The 23,373-nt window shown below is 41.5% G+C and overlaps 1 protein-coding gene across 5 annotated transcripts in view; it reads right to left on the bottom strand.

Moving 5' to 3' along the window:
- SPOCK3 (SPARC (osteonectin), cwcv and kazal like domains proteoglycan 3) overlaps nucleotides 1-23,373 on the bottom strand; it is a 445,863-nt gene that overhangs the window by 259,197 nt on the left and 163,293 nt on the right. For 4 of the 5 annotated variants that reach the window (XM_068552511.1, XM_068552512.1, XM_068552510.1 and 1 more), the window contains one exon: nucleotides 2,568-2,682. The exons of the other annotated variant lie outside the window; for it this stretch is intronic. In XM_068552511.1, the coding sequence (XP_068408612.1) occupies nucleotides 2,568-2,682 (115 nt within the window). The remainder of the gene's footprint in view (nucleotides 1-2,567; nucleotides 2,683-23,373) is intronic. 5 annotated transcript variants of the gene reach the window in all.

Here is a 23,373-nt window from a genome sequence, read left to right as displayed (position 1 = left end):
CAGGGCACTAAGGTAACAGGGACAAGCGTGTGCTATCTAATTGGGGGAGGAGCTTAGGAAGAACTCTTTGAAATAAGGCAAGGATTCATTTTTCTCTTACATGAGATCGAGGAAAGAAACTATAAGCTGTTCCTATAAATGAAAAACAGTAGCAATGAAAATGGCCGAAACTGATTAATTAAGCCCCTTCTCTCTGTTTCCATGCCTCACCCCCCTAAAACGCACACAATCCCCCAATGTAAGCTCTACGTTACTTATATTAGTCGATTATTTACATTATTAATCACACTGCATGGCAGCCCTCCTTCCCTAAGTGCTGTGTAAATGTTCCCTATGTGCTGACATCCTCAAAGCACGTCAAATATTAAGTTTATTTCTTCGGAAACTAGTTTTTTATTTATCGATATAGTGTGTACTGAGTGCAATTTTTAAAGTCTCTATCGGAAACAGAAGTGGACTAAACACTATTTACAAAAACATTCCGCGATGCCCACCTCCTCAAAGCTCAGCCCTCACCCAGCCCACCACTGCAGCCCAGGCAGAGCTGGCCGTGGTCCTGATTCAGGACGCTCCACCTGCTTACACTCAAATGTAGCTCTTGGCCTCTGAGAGTCTTTACCAGGTTAAGGAAGTTTCTTTTTGTCTGTAGTTAAGTCTGTTTACAGTAAGTCAGAGAAGCAGTGAGATGCACATTGGTAAAAAGCACTGACACAGGTGTCAGTAAACAGGAATGGATGCCCTGAAACTCCCTGGCTCTGTGACGTCAGTTACTTCAGCGTCTCCCAGCTCATTGGTCAGCGGTCGTCAGGAGACCATCTCTGCCCCAGACATGCTATTAACTGGGAAGTCTTCACTTGCTCTCCTCCTGGGGTTCAGGGAGCTGGGGTGAGACGGCAGAAGAGCCTTTCCCAAGGTGTTAAACGTGAGTGCATGGAAATCTCCCCGGGGTCTCGGAAACGTGCAATGAAACAGTTTTGCTTTTCTATGAAATGAAGCGATGAACTCTGCAACTTAGGAATTCATTTCCACACCATCCTCCTCCTGATTTCTCAAGCAGAAATCGCCTCTCCCACACCCCTACATGTATGTTTCCATACTAATATTTTAAATGTTTGATGACTAATTAATAGGAATTCCAAGAGATTCAGAAACTGTTTGGAATTCTAGGGAAATACGGAGAAAACTAAACTTCTGGCGCAAAGTTGTGCTGTCCTCCTATAAAACTGACAGAGAGGTCATGATTGCCTGGGGGTAAATACCTGATAAATGCTTCACCCCCCTGTAACTCCCCCCGGCGCCCAGAGTGCACTGACTTCAGGAAATGCTCTTTCCTGGGGGGGCTCCTACACTTCCCGGCCCCATGCTGTGCTTCTCTCTCCCCATCCCTCTATTACTTCCATGAGGAAGTTACTGATATGACACGATTCTCTGTCCCAAGTGAACTCATTCCCAAAGCTCTATCTCGGCTACATTGACCTGCCCCGGTATTTGGGTTCAGCCATCACCGCCTGGGCAAAGGGAACGAAGACCCCCGCTAATCTACTCAGCACGGAATAAGGGGCTTAATGTGTAAGTGCTTCCCTGTAAATAAGGAACATCAAAGAAACTTAATTGCTGGCTGTTTCCTAGAACTGCTACTTACCTTATCACTCTCTGTTGTTCTTATTCTCGGTCGGCTGGTGTGTTTGACTAACACAATTTAGATGTCAGTACACTAAAGTCAAAAACCAATTTGTCTCTGAACACCCCTGAAATAGTGAAATTCTCTTGCTCATTTGATGTAAAAACAAAACATGAATCACAGCCACTAACACAGAAGAGAGCGTTCTCGTAAAGGGAATTCCTTTTAGAGTAACAGAGGGAGTGGGCATACCTGCCGCCTCAGTCAGCTACCCAGTGATGTGCACTTTGTGGGTCGTGCCATGTTCCCATCCCGACGCAGCACCAAACTCCACAGCCTGTTTCTAAATTACTGACACTTCTCCACATGCAGCCTGCCCTACAGAAGCAGTCCTGACCCTCACGTAAGATATTTAAACACTCTCTTCTCCTCTTGGGACTTTGTGTCAGCCTTCAGGGAACAGACCCCAGGGCTTCAGCAGTACCAGTGCTTCCTTGAACACCCAGACCTCTATTTGTGACTTTTCATCTTTTTTTTTTAATAAACATCAATCATTCACTTTTTTTCCTATTAACTTTGTTCCTAACTCTCCCCTGAGGGATACAGGACTTTTGGGTTGGCATATGCAGAAATACTTAGAAGATACCCAAACTGTACTTTCCTTAAACTTGAAAAAAGTATAAGTATGCAGATATAGATAGCCCTCTAACACAATCTTCACAAAATCCTCTTTCTCTAACAGTATATGCCTAAATTCTATAATCTAGAGTAATTCTGACTGATAACAATGTTTAACCCAAGTGAATCATGATTGTATTAGCCAAGGTTTTGCAACTGTTTCAGTAAACTCTGGATCAAAGCATAGCACATGTTGCCAAACATTTACACTCTGCAGTAACTCCTGGTACAAAACCATTCAGTCAGTGGGACTGAGTTACGAGGTTACCTGTGCGTGAGTCTCCGCTGACCAACGCAGACTGCGGTCTGAGAACCTTGAATAATGCACACTTCGTGGCGACTACATTTCAGCCTTAAGCACGGGTCTTTAGTTGGGTCTAGAGCTAAAAAAAAAGAGATTGCACAGAAAACATTAAAATAAGTTTCTGTACAATGGAGGTTCTAATCTCATCAAACACAATTTGATCAGGGAATTTACAGAGCGTTCAGCTGTAAATTTTTTTCACATTCTTCCGCTATTAAGAGGTACTTTTGTTTCCACTCACGTAACACAGAGTCAATAGAGATTTGTAGTTTAGTCTCATCCATTCTGTTCCGAAGCTGAAATGCACAAACCCCTGTGATCAGACAATGTGTGATCAAAACAGAAACCTGAGGACCAAAACTCTCTGTAGTTGCTACTGCCTTCTAAGCATTCAAGGTGGAGAAATGAAGGTAGGGTGTGTTGCTGCAATATTTGTTATCAGTGAAGAATTATAAATTATACTTCCGCTTTTCCTGGATGGATGCAGGTGGGTAGAAAAAAAGGCTGAAACCCAAAAGGGTGTCAGTCGACATTAGAGTCTTGGGATCTCCAAGAAAAGTCTACAGCTGTATGCGGGGCTGCCTGAGTGCATCATGGTAGGAAATTAGCTGTATTTTCATTTTTAAACTGTTTGTGCCTGACATCTGAACTACTGCATCTCCAGAAAAAAACCTCTATCTCGGTGGCTGCCAGCACAAAACTGTGTAGTTTGTTGCTGTGTTTTTTTTTGTTTTTAAATATCAGTTTTACTGCAATGTAACTCACATACTATACGATTTATATGATACATTCTTTTAAATTTTAAAATCTGCAGTATAGTCAAGACCCACACCCCTGTGTTGGCAACCCACAAACGGGAAGATAATCAAAACTGCAGAGGTTCTCCCCAAGGAGCAAGGGATCTGAGCCCCTCATGGGTCTCCCTAGCCCAGGGGTCCTCATTCAACTCAGCAACAAAAACAAACAACCCGGGCTTCCCTGGTGGCGCAGTGGTTGAGAATCCGCCTGCCAATGCAGGAGACACGGGTTCGAGCCCTGGTCTGGGAAGATCCCACATGCCGCGGAGCAACTAGGCCCGTGCGCCACAACTACTGAGCCTGCGCGTCTGGAGCCTGTGCTCCGCAACGGGAGAGGCCGCGATAGTGAGAGGCCTGCGCACCGTAATGAAGAGTGGCCCCCACTTGCCGAAACTAGAGAAAGCCCTCGCACAGAAACGAAGACCCAACACAGCCAAAAATAAATAAATTTTTAAAAAAAAATTGAAAAAAAAAAACAAACAACCCAATTAAAAGTTGGGCAGAAGACCTGAACAGACGTTTTCCAAAGAAGACATACAGATGTCAACAGGCATGTGAAAAGACGCTCAGCATCAATAATCATCAGGGAAACGTAAATCAAAACCACAATGAGATATCACCTCACCCACCCCTGTCAGAACGGCTGTTATCAAAAAGACAATAAAAAACAAGTACTGCGTAGAGCATGTGGAGAAAAGGGAACCCTTGTGCCCTGTTGGTGGGAATGTAAAGTGGTGCAGCCACTGTGGAAAACAGTATGGAGGTTTCTCAAAAAACTAAAAATAGATCTACCGTATGATCCAGCAATCCCACTCCTGGGTATTTATCCAAAGAATACAAAAACACAAATTTGAATAGATCTATGCCACCCTGTGTTCACTCCAGCAGTATTTACAATAGCCAAGACATGGAAGCCACCTAAGTGTCCATCAACAGATGAATGGATAAAGAAGATGTGGTACATATATACAATGGAATATTACTCAGCCATAAAAAAGAATGAAATAATGCCATTTGCAGCAACATGGATGGACCTGGAGGGTTATTATGCTCAGTGAAATAAGTCAGATGGAGAAAGACAAATACTGTATGATTACACTTATACGTGGAATCTAAAAAACAAAACAAATGAACAAACATAAGAAAACAGAAATAGGCTTATAGATACAGAGAATAAGCTGGTGGTTGCCAGAGGGGAGGGGGTGTGAGGGGATGAGTGGAAAACATGAAATGAGGTACAAACCTCTAGATACAAAGTAAATAAGGCACAGGATGTAAGGAACCTTATAGGGAATAGACTCGACAGTATTGTAATAACTTTGTACAGTGACGTATGGTAACTAGACTTACTGAGGTGCTCATTTTACAATGTACAGAAATACTGAAGCACTATGTTGTACACCTGAAACGAATATAATACTGTAAGTCAATTATATTTTAATAAAAATTAATTCAATGGTTTTTCAGTATATTCATATTTGTAAAACTATTAATCAATTTTAGAATAGTATTATCACCTCAAAAAAATAGCCATACCCTTTATTATCACCCTTATTCTCCCAACCTATGACAACTACCTACAGTGGGCACTCACTAATCGATTTTCTGTCTCTATAGATTTCATACAAATGGAATCATATAATATGTGGTCTTTTCTGAGTGGTTTCCTTCATTTAGAACAATGTTCTCAAGGTCCAACCATGTTATAGCTGCATCCTTACTTCATTCTTTTATGTTGCTGAATAATATTCCACTGCATGGCTATTCTACATTTATTTATCCATTCACTGGTTGATAGGTATTGTGTTGTTGACACCTTTTCTCTAGTGTAAATAATACAGCTATTGGTGATCTCTATTGGTGATGGTTAGTGATATTTTGTTGTGATTTATTATGGGGGGTAGGCCAGAGAGGGAGTTGGTATAGATAAGGAAAAGGCTGAGTGTCCAGTTTGGGTACAGGTCAAAGTTGAGAGAAAGAATCCATGAAAGATAGCAAGCTGAAAATAAAACTCCAGTGCATGTAGAAGAATAAAGCCAGGGTGACCAGAAGAATGTGAATTTGGAATATTAAAAAGTATTTGGGAGGACCCTGGGCTTTTCACTGGACATGAAATGTAGATTTGAGCCAGTCTTTTGTAGACAAACGTAGGTAAACTAGAGTTAATATCTGGTGTATGAATCGAACTTAGTTTTACGAATATGTCAAACCTTAGGCATATTTAGTCAATAACCTAAATAAATGAGTTCATTTTGACAATGAGTTCAATAAAATATGCATATAAACTGATATATGTGTATATGTATTGCATATAGACAGATATAGATAGACACATATTATCTTCCTTTAAAAATACAAAGTCTAGGGCTTCCCTGGTGGTGCAATGGTTAAGAATCAGCCTGCCAGTGCAGGGGACGCAGGTTCGAGCCCTGGTCTGGGAAGATCCCACATGCCGTGGAGCAACTGAGCCCGTGCACCACAACTACTGAGCCTGCGCTCTACAGCCCGCGAGCCGCAACTACTGAAACCCGTGCACTTGGAGCCCGTGCTCCGCAACAAGAGAAGCTACCGCAATGAGAAGCCCCTGCACCACAACGAAGACCCAACGCAGCCAAAAATAAATAAATAAAATAAATTTATTAAAAAAAATAATACAAAGTATATCTGTGTAAAACTCTTGAGATTTCAAACAAACACGAAGTTTAAAATAAATATGAACACATATAGTTGATAAAATACTCCCTAACAGACACAGCATGATGTTGGGTTGGCCAAAAAGATCTTACGGAAAAACCCGAATGAACTTTTTGGGCAATCCAATAAAATGGTCAAGACATTAAACACATGTATTTGCAACACAAATCTCCCATTTCCTCTGGTCTAAGCAAAATACTTTCTGACAAGCAATGATTAGCTCAATTATATTTTCTCTTAATTTCTAAGTAGTATCAAAAATTAAGATACACTATATTATTTTATTCCCTATAAAACGTTAAGCATTCTTTGTTCAGTATGAAAATGCAAATTTCTGGAACATGCTCATTATAATGTCACAGTTTAAACTGTCACTAATTAAAAAACTATTATACCTCAGAATCATATGATTTCTTGCTGGACAACATAAAAGAAAAACATACAGTAACTTAGTAGACATTAAAAATGTCTTGAGCTATTTCTAGTCCTTAGTCTATTTTGATTTTTAATTATTAATATGGCTTTTAAATATTGATTAAAATGAAAGAATTCTAACAACTAAACAATGACATTGCACCTACAAGTGTGCCTTGTATACTTACATGTCATATACTCATTGTTGATATAGTTAATCTAGGACATCATTCTAAAAAAGGAGTGTTTCCACTTTGAAATAAAACACTATAAAGTACATGTAAAACTATCATGGTTAATCTAATCTAACTGTACTTTGAATGAAGACTATTTTTAAAAAATTTTTTTAAATTTATTATTATTTTATTTTATTTTTGGCTGTGTTGGGTCTTCGTTTCTGTGCGAGGGCTTTCTCTAGTTGCGGCAAGCGGGAGCCACACTTCATCGCGGTGCGCGGGCCTCTCACTATCGCGGCCTCTCTTGTTGCAGAGCACAGGCTCCAGACGCGCAGGCTCAGTAGTTGTGGCTCACGGGCCCAGTTGCTCCGCGGCATGTGGGATCTTCCCAGACCAGGGCTCGAACCCGTGTCCCCTGCATTGGCAGGCAGATTCTCAACCACTGCGCCACCAGGGAAGCCCTTGAATGAAGACTATTAATAGTTACAGTTAGTTATTTCTTTCAGTTTTCTTTACTTTATACAGCCCACATTAGGTAATTTTCAAAAGTTCCATGACCCTCTTATGTTACATCTATTTAATAAGATAGATCAGAACTCAAAATTTGATGTAGAGTGAGAAGGAAATTATCAGAGCAAATACAGCACGTGAAAAAGAATTTAATGCAAGTTTGGCATAAAACTTTACATAAATGATCAAATAAAAGAGCAAGAGCATTTGTCAAGAGACAGAAAATATAACAGAAAGTGAACAAGAGGAAGCCCGTACGGAGAATCTGCAACAAGAAAAAGACACTTTCTGTGCATGGGATTTTAACCATCTGTACTTTTGAGTAGAACTCACATTGTTGGCAGCTTACAACTATAAAACATCACAGGCTATAAATACAGATGCCTGAGATTTCATTCTTGAAATCACAACAATAACACAGCCATCTTCCTCTTGGCTGAAGCCCATGGATGAGAACCAATCCTGTATCTTAGAGGCTGGATAAAACCATCTCCTCCCCCCGCTGCGCTCCGCTCTTTCCAACTTTTTCAAATTCCCTACTCCTATTCTATCCTGCATTAGTGTTTTTAACTTTCTCTCAATCACCCAGTAAAACCACACCTAGGAAGACTTCAGCTAGTGCATTCAATTCACTTGGTTATGTTCTTTTCTTCATCTACTAATCTAATAATAATCATCTAATAATTCAATAATCTTTCTCATTGATATGAACTAACCTGAGGACTTAACTGATATCATTTTTTTCCTCCTTTTATTACTGAAGTATAGTTGATTTATAGTATATAAGTTACAAGTGTACAACATAGTGATTCACGATTTTTAAAGGTTACTCTCCATTTATAATTATCATAAAATACTGGCTATATTCCCTGTGTTGTACAATATATACTTGTAACCTATTTTATACCTAATAGTTTGTACTTCTTACTCCCCTGCCCACTAGTAACTACAAGTTTGTTCTCTGTATCCGTGCGTCTGTCTCTTTTTTGTTATATTAACTACTTTGTGGTATTTTTTAGATTCCACATGTAAGTCTTTCTTTGTCTGACTTATCCATGTTACTGCAAATAGCAAAATTTTGTTCTTTTCATTCTGCTCCTGAAGTGGATTATTGCATTTCAGCACACATGACACCACATACCCTACGTGTTCCCCACAGACTCAACTCTTTTACTGGAAGAGAGACGAATAAATAGGTAAGTAGAATACACTGTTGGGTGTAAATTATATACGTGTGTGTGTATTTAGCTTTGTGGTAACACACACACACACACACACGCAGATGAAGGGATTATATAATGGTGAGAGGGTTCCCTATTCAGGGAGTGACAGATAGTTCAGGACCAGTGAAATGCAAATGTGGGTGATACCAGCAAGTAGTGTGGAAAAACACTGGAGACGAAGATGGAAGCTTCTGACCCACTGGAGTTTCACCTTGTCAGTAATGCTACGTGGTCAAGGGATTTTGAGCTGGGGAGTGGTGTAATGAGGTTTGTCACACACAAGAATCTGCAGATGCTCTGAACAATACGTGATCAACAGGGAAACTCACAAAACGTCCAGCAGAGAAGGGATGAGGAAGATGGGCACGGGGCCAAGGGTGACCACAGGGCAGAGCAGAAATGGTTTCAGGGGCTCAGGCAACACCTGGTTTGAACAGGTGTGTTGAGGCAGCAACCTGAATCCACTGAAGAAACTTCCTGCTCCTGCCTTCCACTATGTAGATTCTGTCTGACATTAATATTGCTGTAACTGCTTTTCTTCTTCTGATGTGTATTTTCCTGGTGAACTTTTCCTCCAATCCCTTTATTTTTCAATTCTTAATTTTTATATTTTAAAGGCAGCTTTCAAAACCCTTAGGTGGATTCAGAAGCCCAACCTAAAACAATTTATCACTTTTTCTGTTTTACCTATTGCAATTTTTTTTATATAATTGGACTCTTTTCTATCACGTTATTTTGTGCTTTCTAATTTGCAGTGTTCTTTTTCCTTTGCTTTTCTTTCCCCTTTCCTGCCTCATAGTGTATTGGCTGTTATTTTATTCATTGAGTACCTTTGTCCTTCCTGCTAGTTTGGACATTATGACATCTCTTTAGTTGTTTCCTTTAGATGTTTACATGCACAGCCGGCATAACTGATAAGAATACCCATAGAGTAAGTAGTTCGTCCTCCTTCTGAAGGGAACTAGGACCTTCGAACACATCAGCACCAAATCTTTGACATTCAGTTTCCACACCATTTTCTATTAGTTACACCACACGTTACCACCCCACCCCTGCAAATTAGTCATTATTTCTATTATTATTATTTTTCCTGACATAGCTCATCTACAATGATCAACTCTACCAATTTATGCCCATCATTGCTTCTTGCAATTCACTCTTCCTTTTGGGTTTTCTTGTATGATCTCCTTCTATTTGTTGAAGCACATCCTTTTGTGATTGTTTCAACAAGCACAATTTGTGCTCTGCCTTGGATATTTATTTATTTTTCTGAATGTATCTTTATTTTTCAATCCCTCTTAAAGGATAATTTAGCTGTGTCTGGAACTTTATTTGATAATTATTTTTTCTTTACCACAATGAAGATATTATTTCATGTTCTTCTGCCATCAGATGCCACTAACTAGTACGTCTGCTCGCCGTCCATGTAGGCGATCATTCTTTACCTCCTGAACATTATAATATTTCGTTATCATCAAAATTTTGTGCTTTGGAATGTTTATCTCCAGCTAGTCTAGCGAACATCTAAGCAAATGCACCCTTCTTCTGAATTTCAATTGGTAACATAAAGCATATTTAGGTGATAAGAGAACTCTTTAGCAGTTGGAATAAACCCAAGAAAACAAAGACTCAGTTGGATATTCATCATGATTTAAGAGCAGGTGAACTGTGCCACTGAGAGTTGGGTTTTAATTTTGGGAAAATGTCAACATCACTAAACAGTAAAATCAACATACGTATCAGCATTCACTCGGGAACCTGTCTCTTTAAGCTTAATTGGATGCTTTTACAAAAAATGAAGTAACCTGCAACCCAAAAATGAGATTAAAAACCTTCCTCATGGTTCAAGAACGAAGCATCAAATATGCTCTTGTTGCTTTTCTAACAATAGTTCACTTCACTATAACTCTACGCTGTGAAACTAAAGGAAGAAGTGGTCTTCTAGGGAATTTTTTAAACCTTGCCAGATGTTATAATGAAAGGCTGTGCAAGTGAGCAGCGTGGAAAACAAGACTAATGCCTGAGAGTTAATTAGACTTTTGACAGCCAGTTTTATGGTGCTAAATGTGATTAAATGTAGCCTCAAGTCTTTGCAGTGACTTTCTTAGTTTGAAACCTTACTATCACTTCAGTTACATAAAATCCACACACTCTAACTTGGAGTCCCCACTACAAACAGTACATGTGGAGATCTACACAACTCGCAGATTCAGATGCGATGGCTTGATTGTTTTGTAATAAATATATATCAAATATAAGAGTGTTTATTTCAATAATATCCTATCTTATAAAGGTGTATTAAATGCAACTGACTACTGCATTGATCAGTCAAAGTTAATGAAAACTCCAGGAGCCACCACAAGGCAGGATCTCTTCCTAGAGTTGTTCTGCTCTAGTCAAAGACTGACGAAGATTTTCAACACCATTCTCTTCAGTTCTTTATCATTCTTTTTCTTTGTCAATACATCATATTGACTCTTAAAGTGATAAATGCTAATAGTGTTTCTTTTATAAAGTAGGTGCATTCCAGAAAAATTGGTTATGCGTAAAACTCGTTATTTTTAATGGTTTCCATTTTCAAATCTCTTATTTCATATATAAAGATGATGACATTTAATCTCCATCATAAAGGTTTATATCTGGGATTTTCTTTCCAATATTAGAGCTAAACATACCTATGATTTGGTTCACATTTACTAAAGGGTTGCCTGAAACAGAATCATAAGGAAAAGTCCCTAAAAATACAACAACAGCTTGTCTTATGAAATAATGTTTACCTACAGTTCCTGATTATGTCCCCTAACTATTCTATACCCAATGTCTTCATCTAAATGTCTTCATCTATAAATGGAAGAAATTGGGCTAATTCTAAAATATAAAATAACATATTCTATAATTTTGTGCTTTAACTGACCTGGGAGCCGTGACATTAAAAAATAAGGAATAATTTAGAAAAGGAGCACTGAGTTGAAAATACGTTTATGTGACTTTGCATAAATGTGTGTTAACTGCCTGGAATATTTCCAGATGTACAGAAAGTACTCCATTTGCCCATTCCTGTTTGTATTCTAGGTGACAGTTATTCAAGTCCTACAAAACTTCTGTAACTTGCCAGGCAGCTGCAAGCACCTCCCCTGAGCCATCCTCTGCCCTTGAGCAGGCCGCTGGCTCTAAGCTCACTGCTTCCCGAAGTAAACTCTACTCTTCTGTTTTTGCCTATTTAAAAGGAAAAACGATAACGTCCACACGCACTCTTTCTGAGAGGACGATGAGGCTAATCCCTAAGAGACACAATCAGGGCTTCTAAGCACCTACACGCTTCCTCCGGAAACAGAGGCAAACATCTGATGCTGAGGCAGAGCGAAGGGGACGAACTGAACCAGGAACCCGTGCTTCCTCCCAGACGTGGGATGCAGACCTCGCTGGAGAAAGCTACCACCCGCTGGGCGCCTGAGCATCTGGCTGACGGGAAGGGGCTGGTCCACAGTCTCTGGAGAGCAGGAAACACCGTCCCACTGCCCCCATGGCTGCTATGGGTGCACCCAGGCTGGAGGGAGGGACTGCAGCTGGGGGGCACCAGGAAGCCTCCACCCACGTGCGGCTCGGCTGGCGCTGACAGGAGTGTGCCCGTGGGAACCCTGAGTATCGGGCATCCGTTCTCCAGTGCAAGACCTGGGGTGTGAGGCGTCCCCTGAGCCTGGGGTGTGCAAGCCTGCCAGGGGATGCAGCTGGGGTGGAGACCCCCGCCTGTCTCCATCATGTACCACTGCCAAGACATAAGGAGAAACCAGACAGAAAAGCCCCCCACCCCCGGTATGCAAGGTCCTTGCAGCCCCTCTACTGACAAAGCTGAACTTTGTGTTGGCTACGAAGGCCATGTGCTCCCGGATCCAGCTCCACGGCTGCAGAGAAAGGTGGGTTGAGAGATGACAGGACATAAACTGACGCCCTGCACGACCTCTCTGGAACGTAGTTCAGCGCTTTGTTATATAGTTAAACCACACTACGTCTATGAATTCAGCCAAGATAATTTTTTTGCATGTTCACAAAAAGACTATTACAAAAATGTTCGCGGCATCCACAGTTACAAGAACGAACTCAAATACCCATCAGCGGAGGAGTGAATCAACAAATCGCTGTCATGCAGACAGAATACTACCCAACAATAAAACAGACCCCGAAAAACCCCTGAAACATGCAAAAATGTTGGCTAAGTCTCAAAAACATTATACCAAACAAAAAAATAGTAGACATGAGATATACACACAGTGTAGTTCCATGTACATCAAATTCTAGAGCAAGCTAAACTAAATTAAATGAAAGAAGTCCGAACGGTTCGGAGCAGGGATGGCTTGGGTCAGGGCAGGATAGGGGACGGGGCCAGTGGGTGGGAGAGCGGGCAGAGCAGACAGTGTGAGGAAGGTTTGTTCTCTATTTCTGCTTCGACTGAGGTGGTATTAATTCAATGATCTGCATCCACGAAAATGGATCAAACTGTACATTTTAATTCATTTCATTTTATTTTATGTAAATCATGCATCAATAAAAATGAGGAAAGCCTCATTTCCTCCTTTTTACGAGGCTTTCAAAAGAAAAATCTCCATTCTCCAAGATAATATTTAAGGCCTTCTCCATGAACTACCTCCGCCCAGCAGAGGACACAATCAAAACTCAAAGATGACGCATTTCACCTGAAATGTAGATACTGACAATCGAGCCTCCCCCATCAGTGAAGCATGTTCTTTTATAAGGTAAATACTGTACACTAAGGACAGGTGAAGTCCATGAAAAACAAGTAATGACAGGAAAAAGAATGCAGAACTAGATCTCGCTTTCTCAAATCTGCACTTACAGGCTGTTGGTAACGTCCACAAAAGACTTCCATGTAACCGCGGGGATCTTAACATCCTAAACATGGAAAGGGGTTTTAAGTGCGCCCAGACCTTTAAAACGAAGAGGGTTTTACAGAACCGGTGATAATACTGGCTGAAGTAACGAATTAGTAGAAATCATAACTAAATGCTTTTTAATAGACACAGTCATCTTCAGAACCCATTTTATGAGTTAAAGCTTTTCAAGTGTTTGTCCAATATCCCTTCTTTCAGGTCGATGGCGCTCAAACAGCTGTGAACACAACCGTAACAGACCATCTTGACAAAGCCCGACGATAATGACCCCGGCAGGTGAGCGGGCCTCCAGGGTCTCCCTCAGCCTTCAGTCTGTCGTTTCCAGTTAATATCATCGCTTACAAAAGACAGTCCTCTGCAAAGGATGGATCTGACGGTTGTTAAACGAAGATCCCATTGACTGCCACCGACTCAGCGTGATTAGCTTAAATTCCACACAACCAGCACAGCGAAATCAGAGGACAGTGCAGTTTCTGATACTCACAGCCCTTTTCAGTCAGCTTATTCAGCTGGTACAAATGAAAATGACTAACTGCTATCTTTGAGAGGACCGCACCTCTAGCACTGACCTACCAGATCCATGGTTTGCCGTTGTAACCACACAGGACCCTCTGGGGCCTACCCATGTCCAGACGCCCTACCATGTCCTCTGCCTGCCTCTTGTTTGTCGAAAAGCTTTAGTTTCCTTGGCCTTCCCCGAGTTACAAAGAATAAATTTAATCAGAAAAATGAGAAATTCCAGAAAGAGAGGAAAATAGTCAAACAAGACAAAATAATAATACTTTAGCCACTGAACAAAGTCAAGGACCTTTGGTTCCTCCTCCAGGACTATAGATAATATTCTGAGCCATGGCCTTTGAGCTGTTTTGCAGATACTGAAGCCCCTACCAGGTGGGAGAAGTTAACTGTCTGCTGCCCACAGGCACGTAGACCCCAGACCAGATGGAACCAGGTTGATGATGCTGATTCCCGATGACCTCACCACCAGCCAATCAGAAGAGTGTCCACGAGCTGATCACACACCCCGTAACACTTGCCCTCACTCTGTCTTTAAAATCCCTTCCCCGAAAGCCTCTGGGCAGTTTGGGTGCTTTAAGCACTAGATGCCCTGCAATCCTTGTTCGGCGCCTGCAATAAACACTGCACTTTCCTTCACCACGACCCGATGTCAGGGGACTGGCTTTACTGCACGTGGGTGAGTGGACCTGAGTTTGGTTCGGTAACACCACCACATCCAGCAAGTTAACATCTCCAAACACCTTATTTAGAAATCTAAAGACACTGGAAATGTTTGTTGACTGAGGCATTTATCCAAATATCCAAAACATTCAAAAAGCCTTCATAGTCACTTTTTTGGGTTTGTAAATGGACAAGGCGATGGGATCCGATCAGGCCTAGACCAGAGCAGCATCCAGTCCCGGCACAAAAGCCGAGAACGACAAAATGCGGCTCCACATCAAACACGTGGAATCAGCAGCGATGAACGGCTGCGTCGTTGTTAATGGTAAATATCAGAAATGTATCTTTCTGACTAGGCCATCAGGAAATAAAAGGAACAGAATGAGAACAATACCACGTAACAACCATCACGAAACCGAAGCATCATTTCACCACATTCTCTGACCTTCTTGTGCTCAGTGGTTGTAACCCTGAGGCTGCATCTAACTGGCTGAATGTAAGGAAAAGAAAGCAGCACGGTCACCGACTTCTTGCATTCCCAGCCCCGTGGTACATCCTCATTTCAGCTGAGAGGGGGACCTCCCGGGGCTTTAGGATGTCGGCCACGATGGCGACCTGTGTTGTGTGTCCTAGACAAGCGACCGGACAGCTCCTGGAAACACCTGTGGACGAAGCTGGAGGGAACGTCCACTGAGTGGAGGCCCCCGGCCTCCCTGCCCTGACACACAGCCGAGAGCCCCCCTGACAGGTGCTGATGTGCCAAGTGGGTCCTGTTAGGGGCCAACCTCACAGAACCCAGCCCGCTGGGCAGGTGGCAGGCGGCCTGGAAGACGGAGTTCCCGTCGCCCAGCAGGAAATACTCTGTCAGCCGGTCACGTGCTAGGACTGTCAGGCAGATGAGAAGTTTACTGAGCCTCCGGGAGAAGTGGTGGAAAAGTACTTGTCCATTTCCAAAAAGAATAGCAGCATAAATTCAAAGTTTCTCTATAACATCCCCGTCCCCACCTTTGCAGGAATATTAAAAGTGTCTTGAATACACATTGTTTTTAATAACATTGTTTAACATCATTTTTCTCTACAAAAATAATCATCTCCTGATTTCTCGACTGCCAAAAGAAAAAGAAGGGCCTTCCCTGGCGGTCCAGGGGTTAAGAGTCCGCGTTTCCACTGCAGGGGGCACAGGTTCGATCCCTGGTCGGGGAACTAAGATACTGCATGCCTCAGGGCGTGGCATAGAATAAATAAAATAAAAAATAAAGTAATAAAAGAAAAGAAAGAAAAGGAAAAAAAAACTGCTCACCTCTAAAACCCACGAAATCAAATAAAACAACAATCAAGTCCTGGCAGCATGGAGAAAAGGTGGTGAGGTGGGATGCATCCATTTCTTAAGGCCAGAATAAAAAGGGGAAGGTACCAGTGAGGGAGGAGTTGAAAATATTTCAAAATCTCTTAGATTCACTAAACCAGGTGAGTTTCCTGAGCATGTAACTGCAGAAACAGTAGGTGAATTGCATCATGTATTGAAACTGGATTAACAAAATATTATTATTTTATGCAATTCATGAAGTATAGACTGTAAGAATGCTGGAGCTTGAAAAAAATTAATCTTTAAACAAAAGGTTCAGACTTTACAAACTCATTGTTTGAAATAATAAATCAAATGATTTTTTTTTTAGGGCAAGTATTTACTATTCCGAAGACAGAAAAATTAACATCTACTCATTCATTGCATTTTTATTTAACTTGTCTTAAATAATTTACTTATAAAGAAATCACCCAAATTTCATTGCTGCCATTTCTTGCCAGCTGGTCCTGGTGGGAAAAAATGTTAGGGAAAATGATTATAGTAAAATCTGGTGATGCCCACGCATCAACCCTCTGAATGCAAATGTAAGTAAACAGTGACGGGCAAGTGGTCCCATTTCTCCCAGACACGTTCTCAAGGCGGGTCCTGAAGTTCTCATCCAGGGATGGGGACTTAGGCGAGGAAGACAGGGCAGGGAACGTCAGAAGGCGAGTCCCACACCTGCCCTGGTCTCCCCGCTCGGTCTCCCCAGGTCAGGAGGACAAAACAGGCACCAACTAACTGGGAGATTCCTGGACTCACAGCCACCGTCCTGGTAGTTACAGCAGCCACGTGGCCAGAATGTTCCACAACCCTACAGAGACAGGTCAAAGACCACCACCAGGGACCCACACAGCAGCACAAAGGAAGATAATTTTGGAAGGCACGTTTGGGCCCAGGGACAACAGGACACACAGACTTGCCTGGAAGTTTCTGAGCTTACATGATGCAAAATGGACATTTTAACTGCTTCAACGTTTTTGGCCCCCATCTGTCTTATGCTGGGGTTTACCATGTACACTCGGAAGTTAACACCTGGAGTTTATTAGCACTTAAGTTACTCATTCTACTCAATTGCCAGAATTTAATTTGATTCTTCTCTTGAAATAGGTCCTTCAATGCGTAGTTAGTGTTAATTTTTCCAATCCTGCTAATTACCTTTATTAATGTTTCTCTGCTTTATTTTCCCTCGTGTCTTTTACAACTTTGATTTGAAGGCTCACCTTGACCAGAACAATCTCTCTCTCCTCTCTGTCTCCTTCCCTGCATCCCTCCATGCTTTGAGGGGCTGTTTGCATTTGGGCCTTTGAGGCTCCCAAACAAGAACTGGGATCAAAACAGGTCCAAGTTCCATCCAGAAGCCCTGCTGCTGACATCACTTATCTAGTCACTGAGCTTACAGCCCGGAGAGGTCTGTCCCAACCCTGCACATGAGTCTCCCTCCTGCTCTAGCCCACAGCTTTATGTGAGCGGGAGCTGCCTTCAGGAAGTTGCTGTTTGCAAACATTACTCCTGCTTCTTACACAGAGTTCCCTGCAAGAGCACTTTTAACCATCCCCCGGTAAGCGGAGCTGCTGGTCGCCTCTGTACTGGGTCAGACCTGAACCCACAGCCCAGGCCGCCTGCTCTGCTGGTCCTGAGTTCAACGAGACTGTAGCTTTCCTATTTTCCCTTCTTCATATTTTACTTACCATATCATATCTTTGAGGCATAATCCACAAACTAAACTTAAAAAGTAAAGTCCACCAGAAGTTAATTAATTTGAGTTTAATCTTCACGTTAATGTTAAGATAAATTCCTATATTTTTACACTCAGACGAATAGCATCCAATTAATAAAAAATCTGGTCTAATAATATTTTCATACTGATTGAGTCCTAGCCTGTCACAGGGTACTATATTACAGATACGAGAAAAGACAACATGAATAGAATAAACCCTTCATGTATTATAGTCTATTATGAATTGTTTTATTATATGGCTGAGCTATTTCAGTAACGGGATATTCACGTGTTGAGGACAAAGAGAATAAGTCTCCTTTATTATTCATTATCTTCCACAAACACAAATATTCCTTCACTTGACTAATACATTTTATTCTCTAAGAGCAATGTAAGGTCCTAAACGTCACATGTTCTGGGATCAAAGTGTTGACGGACACATCCCAATATTAATGATCTAAGTGGTGAACGGCTCACCTACCACAAAGCCACGCACGGTGAAGAGAAAGTGTGGAGATGGGAGAAGAGACGTTTAGTTCATGAAACTGAAGCTCTGTCGTAGGATGCCGCCCACCTCCTATGGATTGAAGGGCAGAGCAAAGGAAGTCTAGAAGCAAAGACCAAGCCCGGAGCAGAGTGTGATCGCCCGGGGACGGGGCAACAGGAAGAAAACAGGTGTGGAACCTCCCCTCCTCAGCCACCCTCCTCCTGTCACAGGCCTGCCTCCCTCTCAGGTTCGCCCCCCCATCACCTCAACATACTTCTGCTCCAGTGACAGGGCCTAAACACCTCAGTCACGGAGTGAACGTGAGACCTGGACTTACCCATGAGATCTAGTTCCTCAGGATTTGTCATCTGGACCAGCACAGGATCCAGACGACGCTACTTCTCACTCTAGCCATTACCTTCGTGCTCAGCTCAGCCAGGGTTGATTTATTTTGCTTGACACTAAAGGTCACAACGTATATAAACTCACCACAGCAGAAGCGGCTGCTGATTTACTTCAACAAATTAAGAGAGAATCTGAATGAAGAAGAGGAAGAGGCTGAAACAGTCCCAACTTACAAGCCTGAGAAACAAGAAATCCACCGCCATTAAATAAAGTCAAGATTTGAGGGCATTTTTTGAGGGGCGGGGCGGGGGGGAGTAGGTATGTGAAGTAAACATGAAGTGTCCAATTTTTGCACATGCCTTAATTATTGACTATAAAGAAGCTCAATTACCAGCTGGTGTTTCAGAGGCAAAGATGCAGGTGGCAATGCTGGTGGGCACGCCAGCTGTCACTGGCAGGAAAGGAGAAGTGGAGGACGGGACCCAGGGCTGGAAGTCCGCCAGCCTCACAGGTTATAACACCGCTGAACTCTGGCTTCAACGTCAGTAAAGTCATGTAACTGTCCTGTGTGATTCCTAAGGTCACACGGAACATCGTGCATCCACCTCTGTGGGTGCTACATGCCCAGTCAAGGCTTGTAAGTCATGGCTGAGACCTGACACAGACAGGAGGCGTGCTCACAGGTAAGCCCAGCTCCACAAAGAAAGGATACAGGTGTTCTACCAAGACACACGGGTTTACTTCAACTCAGTTTTCTTAACTATCGTAGGAAACAACAACAACAGTAACATAAAAAAGCTGAGAAGAAAAGAGCCTGACTTTAATGACATTTTGTTCTGTCTCCAACTCTAAAAATTATGAGTTGCATTTCTATTTAGGTTCTGGAAAACACACTAAAGGTCTCCACTGTCATTATCTCTTAAGATGCTAATGAGGCAATAAGGAGTGATTATCGTGTGATTTTGGACCAATTTGGGCTCATCCTCTTTAGTTTCCTGTGAAAAACTACTACAGAGAAACCCGAATTCTTCAATTACGACTAATGGTTTTATTTCTCAACTGCTCAAGCTCAGCACAGAAACTCAGCAGGGCCGCATTATCACCGCTGTGATTTAATTTAGCTCAAAGCCATTGGCAGAGATGTTAGTCATAATATCATGGTATCATGACATCACCATCGCAAGAAACATGACCACTAATTTATCAGCAGGAAATCAGCAGGGCCGAGCATTAATACACGACTGTTCAAAACTAAAAGGAATCCTTGACTAGAACTAATTTACCTTTGGGCATTTTTAAGGGTTTATATTTTTAAATAAATGCTCAAGGTAACATCATGTTTGGGAAAACAAAAAATGTATATTCGTTCTTTAAAACTGTAAGTCAAGAAGCTATACTTACCTAATAACATGTTATTAGGCATCATTACTGCTGTTGTTACTGTTAAGTGTTTCCTGTGGGCTAAGTACCATCCTCACCACCCCAGAAAGACTATCTAATCTTCACACGTCCTGTGAGGAAGGAGTCTTTGCTCATCTGAAGACAGTAAGTGAAAGCAAAATTGAGTGACATATATTCCCTGAAATATAGGGGAAGAATTACGCTGAGTCAGTGGATAACAAGGCAGGCAGGTCCATGGTGAGTCTCTACACAAGGCACAGCCCCTCTCCGGATGCTTAAGGATGCTAAGGCAGCATCCTTGCCTGCCTCTGCCCAGGTACCAGAAACATCTGTATGAACTTACTGAAGGTGCTGCTATCCATAAACTGTCTCAATTCTCCATGTGAATTCACTGGATGAAGATTCTCCTCGATAAAATTACAACCAACACTCTTCTTTCTTCTGATTATCACACTTCAAATTCATCAGCTGTTTTATCACAATAAGTGTTTCACTGAATAATAAATTATTATGTTTGTCATATACTCCTGACTTCAGAATTCCCTTCTGTCCACAGGAAATTACATGTAACATGAGAAAATAAATAGTAATAGAGTAGCCACTACCTTCTTTCTGAAATGTCTTATAACAAATAAGTTTCAGAAAGAATCTGAATATTGGAACAAAAAGATTTCCAGATTCTGAAAACCCTCTGAATTCTCTGGAATTCTAGAAAGCTTAAATAAAAGTGTAGCCAACCTAGAAATAGGGGACAAAATTTTTAATTCTACGTATATAAAATAATATTTATTAGTTTTCATGTCCAAAAAGTCATTCTCAAGCAAGATAATAAACTGAGAAATTTAGGGATAAAATTTGAATCCAAATACCCAAGGTTTATTTATAAAAAAACAACAAAAAGAAACTGCTGAAAACCAAAGAAAGTAGGCATGGAAAGGAATAACTGATAAAAAAGCCGACCCTGTATTTCTCAGCAGGAGACAATGAATGTCTTTTGCTTAATTGAAAGATGGAGATTAGCTCTGAAAGCACAGTTTGAGGGCGATGTAACCACCTAATGAAAAACAGGGTTGCCGTGCAGAGCATAACTCAGCAGTATGGTGACAATTCCCTTCTATCAGCTCAGCAAGACAAGCCATGTTCTGTGATTAAAACTATAGCTCTCACACGTGCACCCCCCAATAGCAAACTTTTACTAAAGATAAAGCATGGCCTCTGAGATCTGTATCTGTGAGAATTTCCATTAACTTAAATTAGTGGTGCTCTAGCCAGAAAAATGACTGCCACTTACATATCTGTGTATAAAGCAATGCTAAATGTACTTGAAAGGGCATAGATATTTTGAACTAATCAACAATGACGTCATTTTCATAGTGGAATAAAAGTCATAGTGAAATAAAGTCTTTTTTGAATAAAAATTTATCTCCACGCAGTTTTAAAATCTTGAGACTCTTTTCGTATCAGGCAATTATTTTGTCAACAAATACATTTGTACTTAAGTATATTTTGAGTAATGTATTAGTTCTCAAATTAACATTTATCATTGATAAAATATACTGTTTTCATAAATTAGTTTAAACTTGATAGGAACTTATTCAGGATCAGTTTAAAATAGAAGTAGACTATAGTGATTAGCGAACAAGAGAGAGCTGACTTTGTCCAATTCACACTTAGATCACCTCCAAAGAGAAGGAAAACACAACAGGGGTGAAGTCGTAAGGCAGAAAAATGCTATTTCTTCTACAGACTGTGACCGCACAGACCTGACATACGGGCACATTTTTGGTTTGTTTTTGTTTTGCTTTATGGCTTTCATTATTTCTATATGGTTATCACGACACCTAAGTGTGACCCCATATGTGGACTGAAGGGTGATGTCTGAAAGTGGGCAGGTTTCAGTGTCATGAGAGCAGAGGAAATAACACAAGAGATCATGAGAGATACACATGTATATCATCATATACATACATAAACATATAGATACGTAGATAGACATAGAAATAGGTAGATACATACACAGATGATAGATATAGATAGGTAGATAGATACATACATGATAGATAGGATAGACAGATAAAGAGATATAGTGATAGATAGATGATAGATAGATGATAGGTAGATAGATGATATATAGATGATAGACAGATGGATAGATAGATAGATCATTAGATAGATAGATGGATAATCTCCTGGAGTATGAGACAAGTCCCAACAGGACCCCCTTCCTTCGCAGAAGGAAATTAAAGAGTCCCCGTTTAACAGGGAGGTGGATGGACCAAAGCCACTCGCTCTGCAGACCCGCCTCCTGCGGTGTATCTCTCCTGCGGTGTATCTCTCCTGCGGTGTATCTCTCCTGCGGTGTCAGGCTGCTCTCTGGCCCTGAAACCTGGTCTGTAGCTTCCTTAGTCCTGGTAACTAGTTCTCTGTCTCCTTTCCCGCCACAATGCCTGCTGGCAGGCTCCTCCCAGTTTTCCGGCTCTTGAGCCAGACTTGCCGAGTTCAGTCACATCTTCATCGCTGTTTCCAAGGCTAGAGGTCCTCTGTCTGAACGGGGACACAATGCCGGCTAAGTCCTGCGGACTCAGGTGCCTACTGTCAGGAGCTCTGCAAACACCACCTTTCGCTGCAACTCCACATCACTCATGCAGGCAGCTCCGTGCAAAGCCATCTCTGCCACCCCCATCCCTTACCAGCCAGGACCTGAACTGAAGTCTTCACCACAGCATAGACACAATCATTAAAGATAAACATCCTATTTGGGCTTCGGCAACAAAACCCCCAACAATATAATCCTGTTTTTCATCCTCACATCTTAAATGTTTATGAAAGACTATTTAATGTTATCTTGCCAAAAAACTTAAATTAGACTCCCCCTACTGATGTGGTTACCCACAGACAGAACATGACATTCCTAATAAGACGCACACTTGCCTGACCTACCTGAGTTGTGTTTGGTGTGCCTAGACGATATGTCAGTGTACTTCCCTGGCCTTTGAATTCTGATGGTCTGGCCTCAGTTATCTTCATCTGCTTTTGTTCTCTAAGTTACATGGGACACACCCAAGAGTCTGGGAGTTCCTGCTCCTTCAAGGCAATCTCTTCTTGACCTTGTTTCTTTCCTTCTGTCCCTGGTACAGTCTTGTGCTGAGGCACAGTTCAACTGAAAGTATCTTTCAGTTCTGCTGTAAACCAGGCACAGAAGAAAATACAAAAAATCACCTTAAAATATTTTTGCTGCCAGTTATTTGGGATGATTTTGATTATTATTCAGTGGGCTCTCAAATAAGAGACGTGTGATAAAGTGCTGTCCTTTGAAATACAGAACTTCTTGAATGGAAGGGCCTACTCATATCCTTCTTTAAAGCTTCTCTGCCAAATACTGTCCTTTATGATGAAAATCTACAACTAATGGTGAGCAAAGTTATAAAGTCACATATTGACACCATTCTATATTCTAATGAAAATCAATATGGCTTTCTAGATCTCTATGGTCTTACACTGAAAACATCTGATGGAGGAGAGGGATGGCTGCCCTGTTACCTGTTATGTCAACAACCAGAGCATTCTGAGAG

Source organism: Eschrichtius robustus, chromosome 10 (assembly GCF_028021215.1).
Source record: "Eschrichtius robustus isolate mEscRob2 chromosome 10, mEscRob2.pri, whole genome shotgun sequence".
In the NCBI taxonomy this organism is placed as follows: Eukaryota; Metazoa; Chordata; class Mammalia; order Artiodactyla; family Eschrichtiidae; genus Eschrichtius; species Eschrichtius robustus.
The sequence above is the reverse complement of the archived record's forward strand: the minus strand, read 5'-3'. Positions and strand labels throughout refer to the sequence as shown.